Source organism: Coenobita brevimanus, chromosome 57 (assembly GCF_032717465.1).
Source record: "Coenobita brevimanus isolate Jiangsu-jjx chromosome 57, ASM3271746v2, whole genome shotgun sequence".
Taxonomy (NCBI): domain Eukaryota; kingdom Metazoa; phylum Arthropoda; class Malacostraca; order Decapoda; family Coenobitidae; genus Coenobita; species Coenobita brevimanus.
The window spans coordinates 32,270,334-32,289,454 of NC_137010.1; the positions used below are offsets into that span (position 1 = coordinate 32,270,334).

Genomic DNA, 19,121 nt, shown 5'->3' on the forward strand with positions numbered 1-19,121 from the left:
ATATTGATAGGCTTGTGTGGCAGCAGACACTGGTGTAGTATCAGACGTTGGTCTGGTGGCAGTGGTGTAGGGACAGACAGTTGTGTGATGGCAGCGTGGTGTGGTTAAGGTTGGCAGCGTTAATGTAGTGGCAATGAGTAGTGGTGTGGTGGCAGACAGTTGTGATACGGCGGCGCAGTCGTGATGTGATGTGATGACTGACAATAATGACGTGGTGGCAGACATTAGTGATGTGGCGAGTGGCTGAGAGTAATGAGTTGTGGGACAGAGTAGTGATTTGGGAACACAACGTAGTTTTAACGAGGCACATATTCGTGAGTGGAGGAAGATAGCGGTAAGGGTATTGCGCTGTGGCAAAGAGTAATAATGTGATGGCAGACAGTAGTGATGCGGTGGTAAATAGCAATGGTGTGGTGGCACAGGGTGATGTTATGACAGACAGCAATGATGCAATGGCAGGCAGGAGTAATGTGGTGGTATAGTAGTGATATGGCGGCAGATAGTGGTGATGTGGTGGCAGACAGTGGTAATATAGTGACAGACAGTGGTGCTGTGGCAGCAGACAGGAATGATGTGGTGGCAGACAGTAGTGATGTGGTGACAGACAGGAGTGTTGTGGTGGCAGACAGGAGTGTTGTGGTGGCGAACAGGAGTGATGTGGTGGCAAAGAGTAGTTGTGGGGGCGAACAGTAGTGATGTGTGGCACTCAGCAGTGATATGGGGACAAACAGAAGCAAGTAGTGGCACACGGTAGTGATGTGATAGCAAACAGTAGTGACGTGGTGGCAAACAGTACTGCTGTGGTGACAACAATCATATGGTGGCAGACACACAAGGCGGTCAACTAAGGCAGAATTAGAAGCTGTGAAAAAAGAAATAACGGCAAAGATCAGTGGCAGATACGATGATGTAGACGATCTGGGACGGTGGCAGACTGGCGGATAACAGTCGTACCGTAGTTAGGTTACAGAACGGCAGAAAGTGGTGGTGGCAGATACGAGGCAGAGTGGTATGACGGCAGACAACTGTGACAAACTGGTGTGGTGGCAGACAATGGTGTGATGACTGACAAAAATGGCAAATAACAATGGCAGACAGTGATGTGATGGCAGACAACAATGACAAACTGGCGCGACGGCAGACAAAAGTTAAACGGCTGACAACAATGGTAGACAATGGAATGATGGCAGAAACAATGGCAGACTGGTGTGATGGAAGAAACCAGAGGCAAACAGTGATGTAGTGGCAGACAACAGTGCAAGTGATGTGACGGCAGACAACATCAGGTTACAGTGGCTTGGTGGATGATACGTGGCAGACAAGCAGCAGGCAACAGCAGCAGATACGTGGACAGTAGTGGTAGTAGACAGCGATGTGGTGGCAGTCAAAAGTGGTGTGATGGCCGAGAACAGTGGCAGTGGTGTGGTGGCACAGTGGTGTGAAAGATAACAGTGGCAGGCAGTGGTGTGGTTGCAGATAATGTGGCAGACAGAGGTATGATGGCAGACAACAGTGGTAGTGACGTATTGCAGGCAAAGAGGAATGTGCAGTGGTCTGACAATGGCAGATAATAGGTGTGCTGGCAGACAGTGAAGTGGCAAGCTGGTGTTATGGCAGACAGAGGCAGTGTGAGGTACGGCTAAGCAAGGTGGCAGGATGGAGCGGGCGATAGCGAGCGTCAGCGGCAGACTGGTGGCAGGATGGCAGGCAGGAGGTGGCGGGTGGCGGGCGGCAGGCGGCGGTGTGGGTGGCGGCGCGGGGTGGTGCGCGTGGCGGTGGCGGTGGCGGCGGCGCGACGGGGCGGCAGTGCGCCTGGGACCCGCCGGGCGGCAAGACAGCAGTGCCGTGACGCCATGCCGCCCGCATGATGGCGGAGCGACGCCCGCGTGATGGCCGTGTGCCGCCCCGCCGCACCGCCGCCGCCGCCTGACAGCCACCGTCACCGCCACCGCCACCAGGCTTCTGCCGCCCCCAGCCGCCAGTGCCACCACCAGTGCCAACAGGCAGCCGCCGCCGCCGCCCCGCAGCCGCTGGTGGCCGCCGTCTGTGCCGCCCTCGGGGCCGCCTGCGCCGCCGTCAGTGCCGGGGTGGCCGGGGTGAGCGGGGCCCCCGCCGCGGCGCCGCAGGTGAGGGGTGGCGGGGCGCCGGCCCCCCCGCCGCTGCCTGGCCCCTCCCCCGCCGCCCGCACCGCCCCCGTCACCCCGCCCGCGGCCGTGTCGGGCGGGGGGCGGCCGGAGCAGCCCCAGGGCGGGGCAGGGGGGCCGCCACGCCCCGCCGCCACCGCCTCCCCGCCCCACCAACCACCAGCCAAGATGCGGCGCACCTCCCTCCCCGCCATCTCCGTGCAGCGCCCCGCGTCCTCACAGGTGGGTCTTGCCCCGCCCCGCCCTACCCTCACCTGTCCTGTTCTGCCCCAACTTGCCATCACCTGTCCTGCCCTGCCACCCTCAACCAATCCTGTCCCTCCTTGCTCTTCCCTCACCTTTTCTGCCCCGTCCCACCATGCCCTTACCTGTCCTGCCTCGCCCTGATCTCACCTGTCCTGTTCTGCCCCACCCTGTCCTACCCTCACCTCTCCTGCCCCACCTTGTCCTCCCCAGTCCTCACTTATTCTGCCCCGCCTGCCCTCACTTGCTCTGCTCCGCCCTGCCCTCACCTGCCCTGTTCCGCCTTCCCTGTTCAAGTTATCCTACCCTGCCTAAGCCATCCCGCCCTGCCCTCCCATATCCCACCCTCAACTGCTCTTTCCTGCCTTTCCCCACTCTTACTTGTCCTGCCCTGTCCTCATCTGTCCCGTCTTACTTTGCTCTGCCCTCACTGGTCATGCCCTACCCTGCCCTCACCTGTTGTGCCCTGCTCCGTCCTAACCTGTCTCGTTTTACCTCTCCCTGCCTTCACTTCTCTCGTTTTACTCTGCCCTATCCTTACCTGTCCTGTCTTACTCTGCCCAGCCCTTACCTGTCCTGTCTAACCCTGCCTCGCCCTTACCTCCCCTATAGGAACGCCTCCTGCCCTGTTCTTTCCTGTTCTCATCTGCCCTGCCCTGTCCTCACTTTCTGTGTTCTAGCCTGTCTTCATCTTCCTGTCCTTCCATCATCAGTCCGGTCCTGACCTGCTCCATGCAGTCCTCCTCTCACCCGCCCCGTTCTGCCCTCCCCTCACCTGCTCCGTTCTGCTCTCCCCTCACCTGCCCAGTTCTGCCCTCCCCTCACCTGTCCCGTCCTGCTCTCCCCACACGTCCCGTCCTGCCCTCCCCACACCTGTCCTGTCCTGCCCTCCCCACACCTGTCCCATCCTGCCCTCCCCACACCTGCCCCGTCCTGCCCTCCCCACACCTGCCCCGTCCTGCCCTCCCCACACCTGCCCCGTCCTGCCCTCCCCTCACCTGCCCCATTCTGTCCTCCTCTCACCTGCCCCGTTCTGTCCTCCCCTCACCTGTCCCGTCCTGCCCTCCCCACACCTGCCCCGTCCTGCCCTCCCCACACCGGTCCCGTCCTGCCCTCTCCACACCTGTCCTGTCCTGCCCTCCCCACACCTGTCCCGTCCTGCCCTCCCACACCTGTCCCGTCCTGCCCTCCCCACACCTGTCCCGTCCTGCCCTCCCACACCTGTCCCGTCCTGCCCTCCCCACACCTGTCCCGTCCTGCCCTCCCCACACCTGTCCCGTCCTGCCCTCCCCACACCTGTCCCGTCCTGCCCTCCCACACCTGTCCCGTCCTGCCCTCCCCACACCTGTCCCGTCCTGCCCTCCCACACCTGTCCCGTCCTGCCCTCCCCACACCTGCTCCGTTCTGTCCTCCCCTCACCTGCCCCGTTCTGCCCTCCCCTTACCTGTCCCGTAATGAACTGCCCTCACCTGCCCCGTTCTGCCCTCCCCACACCTGCCGCGTCTTGCTCTCACCTCACCTTGTCCATCCTGACCTGCTCTTGCCTGTCCCGCCCTGCCCTCGCCCGTCATGCCATGGCCTGCCTCGCTCTCATATGTCCTGCCCTGTCTTGCCTTAACCCCATCCGTCCTGCCTCGCCCTGGCCTGTTTTTGCTTGCCATTCCCTGCCCACATTTGTCACATGTTACACCTACCCACACCTGTCACACCTACACACATCTATAATACCTGCCCACACCTGTCATACCAGCTACATGTCATACCTGCCCACACTTATAACACCTGCTCACACTTTATACCAGCCTCATACCTGGCCACACCTATAATACCTGCTCACACGTCATACCAGCCATATCTGTCACACCTGCCCTCAATTATCAAACCTACCCACACCTGTCATACCTACCCAAACCCACAATACCTGCCCACACCTGTCATACCAACCCACACCTGTCATACCTGCCTATACTTGTTACATATGCCCAGAACTGCCATATCTGCCCACACCTGTCATACTTGCCCATACCTGTCATACCTGCCTACACCTGTCATACCTACCCACACCTATCGTACCTCTGTACTTGTTATATATGCCCACATCTGTCATACCTGCCAACATCTGACGAACATGCTTACACCTGCCATACCTGCCCACACCCGTCGTACCAGTCACACCTGTATTACCTGCCCACATCCGTCATACCTACCGACATCTGTAATACCTACCCACACCTGTCATACCTATTCACACCTGTCATACCTACCCACACTTGTCATACCTACCCACACGTCATATCTACCTACACCTGCCATACCTACCCACACCTGTCATACCTACCCACACTTGCCATACCTACCCACACATGTCATACCTACCCACACCTGTCATACCTGCTCGCACCTGCCATACCTACCCACACTTGTCATACCTACCCACACCCGTCATACATGTCCCACACTTGTCATGCCTGCCTAGAGAGGGAGGGCTCAGAGACATCAGGCACGAAATTATGAAGCTACAGCAACAGAAAGACATACAAAGATATAGAAAATTGAGACAGATGAATAAAAACAGAAACAACGACAAACAATTACTATATATACTCGCACATAGCTGGATGGACAGACAGCAAGACAGATACAGACAGATAGCTCCCTTACTACTTAGATGGTCAGACACATGCAGATAAATATATACATACCCATATCTATCTACACACACAGATAGATATATAGATAGATAGAAAGATCGATAGATAGATATAGACAAAGATATAGATGAAAGAGAGAGAGAGAGAGAGAGAGAAACATGGTACGAGAATGGGCTTTACAGTAAGCGAGTTTGTAAAAGTGGGTGATGAAGACTGAGTGTAGGTGAAATATGGAGAGAGAGAGAGAGAGAGAGGCGGGGGCTGACACTGTGTGAGAGGAGTGTTAAAGAGAATGAGTAAGAATATGCAACACAGAAAGCGGCAAGGCAGACACATTAATAGACAGCAAGCTACTTACCCACACAGACAGACATATGCAGAGAGAGAGAGAGAGAGAGAGAGAGAGTATAGTCCACCAATCCTGGCGTAATCAATATATTAGGCTACCATCAAGCATTTATTGCCCTATAAGGTGGAACACGGATCTCATTGTATCTATTCATGCACAATCAATCTATGTTCGTCTCTACCTACGTCACGCCTTTACGCAACATGTCCACGCATAGTCGTCCCCAGTAGTTCTCTTCCAGTGCCTTCAATCTGTGGCGAAATCCAGTGAAATATTGCTTCACGGCTAGAAATCACTCTGTAGCTGAATAAAATCGTCTGGAAGAAGCAGGATTATAATTATCCGTCGTCGTGGGGAAGTGGTTAATAGTACTTTCACACTACCTTCCAACTCTGCCAAAACCTACTGAGAGCTTCTGAACTCTCCAGTAATATGTATCTCTAATCTTCACTATTATCTTGTGTTTATCTATTTAATTTACATCTTCCTCTACTTGTATCATTTATTACTTTTTAAACTTACAAAGCAGAGCAAGTCGAAGAAGCAACCATGTTTGATCGGTAGATATAAAAAAATTATAATCATACTTGGCAACCCCCACCTCCTCCGTGCCAAAACAAAGATTTAGATGACCCGGCCTGTAGTACATCCCGGCTCACCTTTAGGAAACATCATAGCCACTTTGCTTTTCGGCCTATGGGCTTTATGGCAGCAGTCTTGACCTATGACCTCGTTGGGCGTTAGGTTAATTTGGCGCTAAAAGGTCAAAAAGGTGAGATTTCGCTCGATTCGCCGAAATGTCACTTACCTCCGGTCTTTCCCCCTACGCTCTGCCAAATCGTAAATAGGTTGGTGCGACGTTGATACTGTTTTTCATTTTTAATACAAATTTCGGATTAAAACACCCTTCCCAGAACTGTTCCCCTTACATTCGCACCTGATTCCTTTTTCGTAAATAATTTGTGGAGTTAATTAAAAGGGCTGATAAGAATAGGATTAATTTCTGAGAGAGATTGGAGTCGGTGATGTTCAAGTTCGCAAATATAAAATCGCACACAAAACCACATCCTGCCTTCCCAACCTGTTTACACTTCCTATAGTGCGAGTGGCAGGTGTGGGGGGAAAGGGAGAGAGGTGAGAGAGAGGGGGGAGGAGAGAGTAAGGGAGGGAGAGAAGAGAGAAAGGAGCGGGACAGAGAGAAAGGAAGAAGAAGGCAAGTGGAGGAGGGAAAGTAGGTGCCAATAAGACTAAGTAGTGAGAGAGAAGAGAGAGAGAGAGAGAGAGAGAGAGAGAGAGAGAGAGAGAGAGAGAGAGAGAGAGAGAGAGAGAGAGCAAGTGACAGAAGAGGATGAGAGAGGGAGGAGCGGGAGAGAAAAGAGGAAGGAAGGAGTTAAAAGTGAGGGATGGAGGGAGAGGGGGAAAGTGAGGAGAGATGACAGAGGAGAAATGGAGCGGCAAATGCGAAAAGTGAGAGAGTGAGCGATGGAGAACGGAGGCGGAGAGCGAGAGAATGGTGAGGGAGCGAAAAAGGAAGACTATGTAGAAAGGGAGCGAGCACGAGGGAGCAAACATATGGTGCAAGTGAGAGAGTGAGTGAGCGAGGGGAGAGGGAAAGAGAGAAGGGAGGGGGGAGGGAGAGAGAGAGAAAAGGAAAGAAGAGAATATATGAAACAAGAGACGTACGGGACTGAGAGGGAGAGAGGGAGAGAAAATGCGGGGGAAGTGAGAGGGTGAGGGAGAGGGAGAGAGGGGGAGAGATGCTTTGGAGGTGAGAGGGAGGAAGGGAGAAGAGAGGGGGGGGGTTACTAGAGGGGAACGAACCAAGCACATGTATCATTATATGTCAGAGAGAGAGAGAGAGAGAGAGAGAGAGAGAGAGAGAGACAGAGGTGGAGAGAGAGAGAGAGAGAGAGAGAGAGAGAGAGAGAGAGAGAGAGAGAGAGAGAGAGGCAGGTGTGGGGAGAGAGAGGTCAGGTGTGGAAGGTATGTAGCTTAATATTGGAGCAAAAATTAGACAGGTTGCAAAATTAGTCTTAAGTAGTTGGCACTGACTCTCTCTCTCTCTCTCTCTCATTTACGCATTACTCCTCACTGACATTTACTCGTCTCGTCTCTCTCTCTCTCTCTCTCTCTCTCTCTCTCTCTCTCTCTCTCTCTCTCAAACACACACACACACACACACACATACACACACACACACACACACACACACACACACACACACACACACACACAAAACCACACAATTCAGCTTTCACCTATTTATCTGTGTGCTTTATTCTCCCCAGTACGGCCCATCCACACAAACAGCAAGCACTTGTCATATCCAAACACCGTACTCTGCACTTCCCAAGCACGGTGGCCAAACACACTATAAACAGCAGATCAGGGGCAGGGATGGTGCTTCACTTCACCACGTCCACACCATCATATTCCAAGCATATTCCATCACCATACCCCAACACCATACAGGCCCAGTAATCGTGTGGATGGGGCTGTACGGATCACTGCTACATCATCTTAGTCTCTTCATCAGTCTATACCTACCTGTCTATCTATCTATCTATCTATCTAGTCTACTTTCATTTACGGACTTATAACTTACTATCGAACTCGGTCTCTAAATATTTATACCTATTTATCTATCTATCTGTTTTATAGTCTTTCATATACGCACTACTAACTCTCTCTCACCCTCTCTCTTCCTCATGTAATCTTTCATATACACATTACCATCTCTCTCTCTCTCTCTCTCTCTCTCTCTCTCTCTCTCTCTCTCTCTCTCTCTATCATTTACGCATTACTCCTCACTGACTTTTACTCATCTCTCTCTCTCTCTCTGGGCCTCCGAAAACAAAAACAGGGCAAAGAAACAACAAATAAATCCCGTGGCTGTGATTGGCGGAGAGCTGTCGAACCGGGGGCGCTAATTGGCCAGTCACGGGGGCCATTTTACCGGCAACCAATCAGCAGAGGGCGTGAGGGGAGGCGGGGGAGGCGAGGGAGGGAGGGAGGGAGGAGGGAGGATGGGGGGTGAGAGTAAGAAGAGAGGTGGTGAGGAACGGAGGGAGGATGGACGGGGATGAAAATAAGGGGAGAGAGAGAGAGAGAGAGAGAGAGAGAGAGAGAGAGAACCGGGTAAAGAAGGAGAGGAAGACGGAAGGGAGAGGAAGAAACGGAAAAGTAATTGAAGGAGAGATGATGAGGGGAAAGGAAAGATGGAGGGGGAAGTAAAGACGGAAGAGGAGGAAAAGAAGGAAAGACTGGGTGAAAAGACAGGGATGAAGGGATACGTAAAGAAGGAAGAAAATAGAAAGGAAAGTGTTGGGGAAGGAAGGCGTACAGGAGGGTGAGGGAGAAGGAGATGAGGGAGGAAGGAGGGAGGGAAGGAGGGCAATGGAGAGAGGGAGAGATTGAGGGAGGAAGGGCAAGGGAGAAGGAGGTGAGGGCAAAGAAGGGAGGGAACGAAGGATTAAAGAATGAAGTGAAGGGGGAAGGTCGGAGGAAGGAAGAAAGAAGAAAGGAAGGGAAGATATTAGTGAAGACATGAATACAAAGGAGTACAAAGGAAAGAAATCAGCATCATACTTACTGGTCCTTTCGAGGCTGATAGTAAGGGACAAAACTATTACTATTACTATTACGATTACTATTTTTATGACCAGATGATAAGGATAGTATAGCAATACGGCCTCCCCCCCCCCCAGCCAAACCCTCCATCTAGCAATACCACTATGCAGCATAGAAAAACAGCCATGGAAATTTAATGGGAAAGACTGAAAGGAGAAAGTGCACTGGAATTGGAAAAAATGATGGCCTGAGGAAGAGGAGGAGAGAGGGAATGAAGAGAAGGTATGAGGGAGAAGGAAGGGAAACGGAGAAGGAGATAGAGAATGTAAAAGTGGGGAGGAGGGAAGAGGGAAGAAAGATATACATAAAAGGAGGAGGAGGAGGGCGAGGCATGAAACGAAGAGGGATGGAAAGTGATGGAAGGAGGGAAGGTAGGAGAGAGCGAGCATGAAGGAGGGAGAGTAATAATAACGGTAAGGAGTGAAGGACAGAGGCAGAGGAGGGGCAGTGGAAGAAAGGAAGGAGGGAGAAAGGGAGAGAAGATTACAATGGTGGTAAGAGGGAAGGAGACAGGAAGGGGTGGGGGGAGGTCGATGGGAGAAAGAGAAATGAAAGCAGGAGGGAAGGAGGGGGGGTGAAAATGGAAGGGAAGGTAGGAGGTGGGGAGGGAGAGATAATGAAGGAGGGAGAGGAGTAGTGAAGGAGAGACGGCGAGAAAGGTGAGGAGGGAGAGAAAAAAAAATGGAGGGAAGAGTGGGAGTGGTGTGATTAGGATGATATAAAGGTGAAAAGAGAAGAGAGAGAGATAGAGAGAGAGAGAGAGAGGATATGGAGAGGTAAATGAAGATAATGGAGTTTTAAGGGGAAACAGGATAATGATAATGATGATGATGATGATGATAATAATGATGATAATGGAAAACAAAACAGAATGGCACAGCGATGAACAGAAGAGGGAAACAATGCTAATGGAGAAAGGATGATTGGAGGATAAGGTGATGGAGAAAGGATGGAAGGGAGGTGGAGAAGGGGTGGAGAGGGTAGATTAAAGATGCATGGTGATGGAGAGGATGATGGTGAGGGGAGAGGAAAGTACGAATAATAGGAGGGATAAGGAATAAAAGGATAGAAGGATGGAAACTCATTGGCGGAAGGATGGAACGAGTTGAATACAGTAGAGGAAAGCAAGAGAGAGATTATATCGAAATGAAAGAACAGGAGGTAAAACGAGATGGAGAAAGGCGAGGTGGAGGATGAAGTGATGGAGAAACGATGGTGGGATGGAGAAGGGGTGCTGGAGAAGGGGTGGAGAGAGGGGAATAAAGGTGCATGATGAGAGAGGATGGAGGGTGGGTGATTATTTCTGTAACATCACTAACCTTGACCTTTCAACCTGATCACACTCTCACAAAACCACACAACGCACCTCTACATCTCACCTACACTAACCCACCCTAATTCACCCTAATCTACCCTAATTCACCCTAATCTATCCAAATATACCCTAATCTATCCTATTCCAACCAAACCTGATTTTATCCTATCCACAAAACACTATGATTCTCTTCTACATCTCACCTACCTTAACCTGCCCTAAATTAAATTAACTTGGGCCACATAATTCTACCTACCCTGCCTTGCCCTACCTTAATCTAACCTCGACCTAACATATCTGAATCTAACATAATCTACCATATGTTAACCTTACCTAGCCTGCTCTAACCTACCCTACCCTAACTGCAGTAAAATCCACACCACCCACTGTTACTGTACATTTTACTCATTAAACTTCACGTAAGCTACCCTAACTTACCATAATCTACCCCCAGCCAACTTAATCTAACTTACTCTAACCAACCTGAACTTAACTAAACATAACTTCCTCTCCCTACCTACGCTAACCCATCCGACTTTAATAGACACTGAACTAACCTAACCCAGCCTAACCTGTCCAAGCCTACCCTAATCTAATTCGTTCTATCCTAATCTTCCTAACCTTAAGTCAACCAAACCCTAACTACCTACCTTAATCTACTTCCTACCTACCTTAATCTACCCTGACCTAACTCACCTTACCATAAACCACCCCAAACTAACTCAGCCTAACTCATCCTTGCCTATCCTTATTATCGTACCTTAACCTGCCTAATCTCACTTAACCTGACCCGCTTTACTCTAACTTACCATAACCTTATTTAATATACAATACCTTAGGATTTTAAGCTGACTGACTCATAGGTATACATGCATTTTCTTTCGCCGACAAACAGATTTTTATATATGATCAATGGACCTGAAACGGCTGGATCAATTGAACCAAACTTAATCTGATTCACAATTCAACCCAAACTACTGTGAACCACTGTAATCTGTCTTTACTGGAAGCGTGGTAGCTACAATAATTAATCTTCCCCTATGCTGGCGATGTACGAATGTGGAAGGGGTGTTTACTGGAAGCGTAGTAGCTACAATAATTAATCTTCCCCTATGCTGGCGATGTACGAATGTGGAAGGGGTGTTTGTAGTGGGAGTGATGCATTTTTTTTCTTTTATGTGAGGAAGAAGGAACCAAGGGCCACGAGTCCGCAAAATTGCTCCTTCCAAGAGAGAAACAAAATACAAGAGAGAGCCAAATTCAAGATCCGATCATTTCGGGATGCCTGGACACACTGCGTTTGAAAGACTGGAGGAAGCAGGTAATACAGTCAGAGGGAGGCAGTTCCAGAGTTGACCTGTTGCATAAATGAAGGACTGGGAGTAACGATTAACTCTTGTATTAGAGAAATGGACAGAAAAGGGATGAGAGTTTGCTGCTAGACGGGTGCTACGCGCCCGTCGTAGAGGTGGAGGAATGCATGCAGACAGTTCAGAGGAGCAGTGACCATTGAAGCAGTGGTAGAAAAGAGATAAAGATGCAACAGTGCGGCGAAGAGACAGAGGTTGAAGGGAGTCGGTAAGAGGAGGAGAGTTAATGAGACGAAAAGCCTTTGACTCCACCCTATTGAGAAAAGCTCTATGTGGGGAGCCTCCCCACACATGAGAGTTGTACTCCACACAGGGGCGGATAAAACCCCTGTATAGAGTCAACAATTGTGCAGGAGTAAAGAAGGAACGGAGTCGGCTTAGCATGTGAGAGTGTAAGTGTTAGATTGGCAATGTTTGTGTGTCAGAGGCTGATATGTCAATGGTATGGACCAACTGGGTACGAACATATGCAAACTGCACTTGCTTTTAATGTCCGCCACAGCTTGGGTATCGTGGCTAAGGCAAGATCGCTGCCACTGACGCACCGTGATTAGTTTCTCTGCAATATCAATCCAGCCAAATCCAAATGATCTTACCCCTAACCTCTTCCGTCTTGGAGCCATTTTCCCCCCCTGTACCCCACTTACCATCCGTGTAGAAAAGAGCCTCTGCCTTCATTTCTACCCTTATTTCATACAACCCACTTGTTCCCCCAAACCTCATCAAATCCATATTATAACCCATCAAACCCCACAACCCACCTCACCGTTCTATGCCTACAAATCTCCCAAACTTTACGCAGCTCCTCCAAACCTTGCCAACCCTACAAACCCTCAACAAGAACACAATACAAGTTTCAAACCATTAACATCCTCTCCTCTTCACTCACCCCCTCCAAAACCGACACATTCTCCAGTTCCACCCACAATCTCCTACTCCCTCCCCACCCAATTCCCCTGCTATTAACTTACGGCGCTTGGGTTGCATCTCATTATTTACAGCTCTTCTTTCAATAACCAGTTGTAAATCTTTGTCAAGGGCCACTCCCAGCCTCTTAGCTTCCTCTCTTAGCTTTCACCCGCATCATCGTAGCGCATCTCGTCATTTCTTGGCCTTTCTTTGCATTTCCTAGCTGTTCTATTGCATTTCTAGTTCTAGTTCTTTATTATAGATTTCCTAGTATTCCTCTGAACCTCCAAGCTATTATTTTTTTAAATTTCCCAGCCTTTCCTTCCACCTTTTCTTCGCATTCCCAAGCTTTTCTTTTGTACTTGCTAGCCTTTCTTTCCAAGCTCTTAGCTTTTCTCGGCAATCCTCAATTTCCCCCAGACTACCAGCTTCCTTTCTCAGTTCTCACCCGCCATCTCCCAGCACTTCCCAGTATTTTCACCATTTCCTGGCTTTTCCCACCTTCCTTTCTTTGCTTTCACCCAGCTCATCTCAACACTTCCTAAATTCCCTCGAGGCTTTCTAGGTTTAATCAAAATATTCTTAGCTTCTGATAGTTTCGTCTAAATTTGCTTTGTATTTCTTAGACTTCATTATCCACCCTCAGCACCTCTCACCCACTCCCCGCGATCCTCCACCCACTCCCAGCATTCCCCAACCACTCCCAGCATTCCCCAACCACTCCCAGCTTTCCTCACCCACTCCCAGCAGCACCCACTCACTCCCATCAACTCAAATCCACTCCCATCAACCCCCACTCACTCCCATCAACCCACACCCACTCCCATCAACCCACACCCACTCCCATCAACCTACGCCCACTCCCATCAACCCACACCCACTCCCATCAACCCACACCCACTCCCACCAACCCACACCCACTCCCATCAACCTACGCCCACTCCCATCAACCCACACCCACTCCCATCAACGCACACCCACTCCAACCAATCCACACCCACTCCCATCAACCCAAACTCACTCCCATCAACCCACACCCATTCCCATCAGCCCACATCCACTCCCATCAACCCACACTCACTTCCATCATCCCTACCGTTCCCATCATTCCCCCCACCCCCCACTCCCACCACACCACCCCCATCATCCCCTCCTACTCGTACCATCCTACACCACTCCCACCATCAGACACCCACTCCCATCATCCAACACCCACTCATACCGAAATAACCTATATTGTTATCATTATATCCTACCGGGGGAGGAAGGGATGTGGAAGGACGGGTGAGAAAGAGAAAGGTAATGGATGAAGGGAAGGGGAAAGGGACTGGGAAAGGGAAGGGGGAAGGGGCAAAGGGACAAATGGGGGATGGGAAAGAAAGGGGAGCGGGGGAGAAAAAGCGGAGAAGGTTAGGAAGGAGGGAAAGATGAAGGTAGGGTAGGATGGGGAGGATGCATAGAGGGAGGGTCAAGTGAGGGGAAAGAGGGGAGGGGAAAGGAGGGAGGAGGGGGCAGAGGGGGTAAGAGGGTAAGGGAGAGAGGAGGGAAAGCTGGGTGTAGGGTAGGGAGGATGGTAAGAGGAAGGGTGAAGGGAGGATGATGATGGAAGGGATGTGGGAAAGAAATGAGAAAGGTGAGGAGTGGTAGGAAGATGAGAAGGAGGAGAGGGGAGGAAAGACCAATACTGTACACACACACACACACACACACACACACACACACAGCTAAAACTTACTACTTACGCTCTAGCTTTCTTTTCGCCTACTTTATTCTCCTCTGACCCCTTCCCTTCTTGGAACACCCACTGAGAGAGAGAGAGAGAGAGAGAGAGAGAGAGAGAGAGAGAGAGAGAGAGAGAGAGAGAGAGAGATGGCAGGAAAAAAGAGATGAGGGGAAAAAAAAAAAACAGAAAAGTGAGGGAGAGAGATAGGTAAGAGGATGTTAGAAAACAAAAACGTAATAGGCAGATACTGTGGTTATTTACGTAATAGGCAGATAGTTACTGACGAGAGAGAGAGAGAGAGGCTAATTGTCCGAGGGCGGGTGCAAGAGAGGAACGGGGAGTCAGTGGGGTGAAAGAAGGCTGGTCTAAGCATCGTTATTATCACAGTAATTTGAAACTGAAACTAATTGGCGCTTCGAGGAGAAACTCAAACACTCTCCCCTGCAATTTACAACCGGGCGATTTTTTGTATCAATGGTCCCTAATTCATCCCTTAATTGTGTAAATATGGCCCGGGTGAAACAGTCGAAGGTTGAGCCAATATTTACAAACTCGGCGAGATGGCAACACCGAACAGCTGTAGCCGATCAAATATTATTCGTAATAGTTAACTGGTATTAACGGATTCTTTGTCCTGGTATTCATCAACGATTACCAGTAACTATTTTCCTATTAAGCTGATAATAATACAGAAGTATTTTTCGGAGTGAATGTGAAGGGAAGTCGACGGTTGACCCAGTATTTACAAACGCTGTTAGATGGCAGCACTAGAGCAGCTGAAACTCATCACACTTTTTTATTCAACGTATTAATATTACTGAATGCCCTCTTATAGCATTCCTCGGCATTTTTCAATACTTTCATAAATCTAAATTGGTATATACGATACTTTTCTATGAGAATACGTATGAAATAAGTCAGTGAATAACTGGAGAACGCTAGATAGCAATGCTGACAGCTGAGAGAGATCACATTTTATTCCCTATAAGTTCCGGATTTCCATTTTTCGATTTTTTCAGTAGGCCTATTTATCAACATTTTTGTAGACAGTTAAAATATACACGTTTTGAGCATATACATATATATTTCTTATCCTCCTGACCAGGAATCGAACCTCACACCTCTAGATACAAGTCAGGCACTGATGCCACTACACCACAACATAATTACAAAAGAAACAAAAGACATTGGTTCATACGAGTGTAAAGTATCTCCAATATATATATATATATATATATATATATATATATATATATATATATATATATATATATATATATATATATATGTATATGAGCAGGAAAATGTCAGAGGACCACTAAGCTTTTGTCTGTATTTGAAGACATCTTCAGGTGGTGTCCTCTGCCTTTCATTTTCCTGCGAGTTTACATATATATATATATATATATATATATATATATATATATATATATATATATATATATATATATATATATATATATATATATATCATCCGCCGTTTAAGTGTCCACTGCAGGAACGGCCTATCCCTACCGAAGTGGGGACGATACAGCCAATGTATCTCTACCAAGTGGTTAGGCTGTCTAGTAGAGATTGTATGTAGGGTGAGAAGTGCTTGTAAGTGTAACTGTTTTGTTGAAGTGGCTTTGGATGTGTGTGTAGTCTGTGAACCAAGTGTAATCGGCCCGTGCAAGCCGACTGGGTGTAAGCATACTTTATAGTATGCGACACTGGTTCAGCCACAGCACCCCTTGTGTCCGCCAATGCAGTACGTGGTATATATCAACTGTAGCGTATATGACGAAAGTTTGTAGGCTAACTTCTTGAAAGAGGTAACGTACTTTTATTACTATTATTATTACTTTTATTATTATTGTTATTATTATTACTTTTATTATTATTATTATTATTATTATTATATTTTGCTTATTCTTGTTTCCAGATTTAATGCAGCTAAAGAAAGACCTCTCTTATTACAGAGGTTATGGAAGACTATATCTAACCCCTCCAGTTTGAAAGCTTTCTCACTCCTGAGCTGGGGGAAATGGCCTGGAGGTCGGATGAATTCTGTAAAAAAAAGAAAAAGTACGTCCTTGGATTGAAGGGGTTAAGATTTGCTACTATATCCTCCTAGATGGCAACACTGGAGATGAATGCGATCACTTTTTTTTTTTTTTTCCAGGATTGACTACCGAAAATCCTGCTATGGATTTCTTTAGCGTAGTATTTTCCAGTGCTTCATGTTCCTCAAGTCGGTCTATCTATACGTCCAGCTATCTATAAATCTACCTCCATCTATGTGTCTTTCCTGTACAGTGTAATCCCCTTCACACGATCACTTTTTCTCCCTTGTTATCTATAGACTATTCAACGAGTATCTGGCTACTAACACTTCTCAGAATGGAGAGGTCAGTGGTTCTTAAATATTTGCGGCCCAAGCTGAACTCCATGCCAACCTCGTACCGACTCTGTGATATTATTCCTTTCAACTGCCTGTAAAAAGAGAAAAGAGGATGGCTATGAACAAAAAGCTGAATTCTATCGTCTCTCTCTCTCTGGTTTCAACAAAATAAATACTCGTAGTTGCAAGATACTTCTCCTTACTGTACACGGAACTGTTCATCTCTTTCTCAGGATGCTTTTCTGGATACCCTGAAGGACTTAAAGAACGCCTGGATTTGCTATGTCCTTCATTAATCCCCCTCCACCACTAGGATATACTCTTGACATGAATACAGTCGTCCGGGTTAAGAAGCTGGAATTCGCTAAGTCTTTCTATATATGAGAAAACTGATAAAAAACTTAAAGGAAAATGGCTGATACTAATCCTCTCACCTCTAGGGCACCATTTCTTCTTCTTCCTCTCTCTCTCTCTCTCTCTCTCTCCCTTTTTTCTATCATCTGAGGACTCAATTCATCTACGGAAAGCACCCTGGTTGTGACAAGGATAGTGAAGGTTCCGTCTAACCTCTCGTCTTACCTCGCCCGGGACGGAGTCCGGCGAGGTATTGTTTTTTGTCGTTTGTTTGTTTGTTTCTTTGTTAGCACCATTACGGAAAAACGGATGAATGAAATTATATGAAACTTTCATGGTATGTGGGCACGGATCCCAAAAGGAAGTAGTTAAATTTTGGAGGCAATCAAGTGACACTGAAAGGTCAAAATCAAGGTCACGGAGTTTCAGAGGGCTATAATTTGAAACTGGTTGAAGATGTATTTACTGCCATCAACATACAGGAACTTCCATGTGTTCTTTCATTTGGCACCCTGACCTTATTTGACCTTGAGTAACCCTGAAAGATCAAACTTATGGCCAGGGACATTCAGGGGCTAAAACTCGAAACTGGCTGCTCACAGATATTTACTATTAACAACATACAGGAAGTCCCATATGAGCTTTTAATCGGTACCATGACCTTAAGTGACCGTGATAGGTCAAACTCAAGGTCACGGATATTCAGAGGGCTATAACTAAACTGACTGAAGATAAAGGGATATTTACTCTTATCAACATACAGGAAGTCCCATATTGGTTTTTACTTGGCACCATGACCTTTGACCTTAGCTGATCTTGAAAGGTCAAACTAAAGGGCATGGATATTCAGGGGGCTATAACTCGAAACTGGTCGAAGAAAAAGATATTTGTTATCAAGATACAGGAAGCCTCATAGAGGCTTTCAGTATCTAACAACAAAATAACTGTTGTCGGCCAAGGTTTGTTGCGCCTGCCACCTCTTGTTTCGAACTGTCTTCCATTTGTGAAAAAAATCGTTTGAAGGCAACATAAATTGTCATCGTAAGGAAGGGGTTCATTTGGTCTAAGCAAATAAATAAATAAATGAATTAAATAAATAAATAATGTGTTATTTTTTCCAGTATATTGCAACAAAGAACCCTTTCAATCCCAGGACGTCCTTTTCAATTTCTTCCTGCCAGCTGACAATTCCACTCAACTATGGAAGGACGTCCACTACAGTTCCTTCACCGTAAACTGACCCAGATTTTGCTCCTTTTGCAGCTTACTTCAAGTAGCCCAGTAGCAGAGACACACAATACTACGGTTCTATAGCCTTCCCATTGCACTTCTTCGTTATTAGTCTCACGTTATTTTGTTACTCTATTTTTTTGCAATTTTAAGCAATGTTAGAGTAAAAAGAGTATAGCTGATGGATTAAAAAACAAACTGTTAACTTTCCTGCTAACCTGCAAGCCTAACTCTGCTAACGCTAAAACGACACACGATTTTCTTCAGCTGAGGGTGAGTCATAGGAGCCGAGGGATGCAAATACTGTTACTCTTAATCCTCTCATGATCGGGACAACTTTAGTATTCCATTCTACCCACCACTAAACAATGGTATTCAGATGGGTAAGTCATACAGCCTGAGTGCCCACCCCACTGCTAGGAGAGAGAGAGAGAGAGAGAGAGAGAGAGAGAGAGAGAGAGAGAGAGAGAGAGAAATCGTCTGGGAGTAGCAATGAAATACAAAAATGTGTCATCGTATAGTGAAGTGGATAATCCCCTTCAGGGCGAGATCTTTTTTATTTTATTCTTGCTTTCTCCAAGCGCTTTATATATATATATATATATATATATATATATATATATATATATCATAAGCTTTTCGACAAGGAGGGTTAAGATACAGCCTTCATAAACCCCTTCACTAACATGCCTCTCTCCAAAGATGAATAAACTACACTGTTTTTACGCTAACCTGGACTAAAATTGTCGTCTCTCTATCTTGTACTCTAAATTGTAACACGAGATAATACTACGATATGGTGCTAGTCGCGAAGCAATGC

The 19,121-nt window shown here is 47.7% G+C and overlaps 1 protein-coding gene across 1 annotated transcript in view; it reads left to right on the forward strand.

Moving 5' to 3' along the window:
* The first annotated feature begins 2,309 nt into the window (after positions 1-2,309).
* Positions 2,310-19,121, forward strand: part of LOC145402134 (cGMP-inhibited 3',5'-cyclic phosphodiesterase 3A-like) — a 162,101-nt gene continuing 145,289 nt past the window's right edge. Inside the window, exon 1 of the mRNA XM_080274251.1 lies at positions 2,310-2,366. Within this exon, the coding sequence (XP_080130377.1) occupies positions 2,313-2,366 (54 nt within the window). The 5' untranslated portion in view covers positions 2,310-2,312. The remainder of the gene's footprint in view (positions 2,367-19,121) is intronic.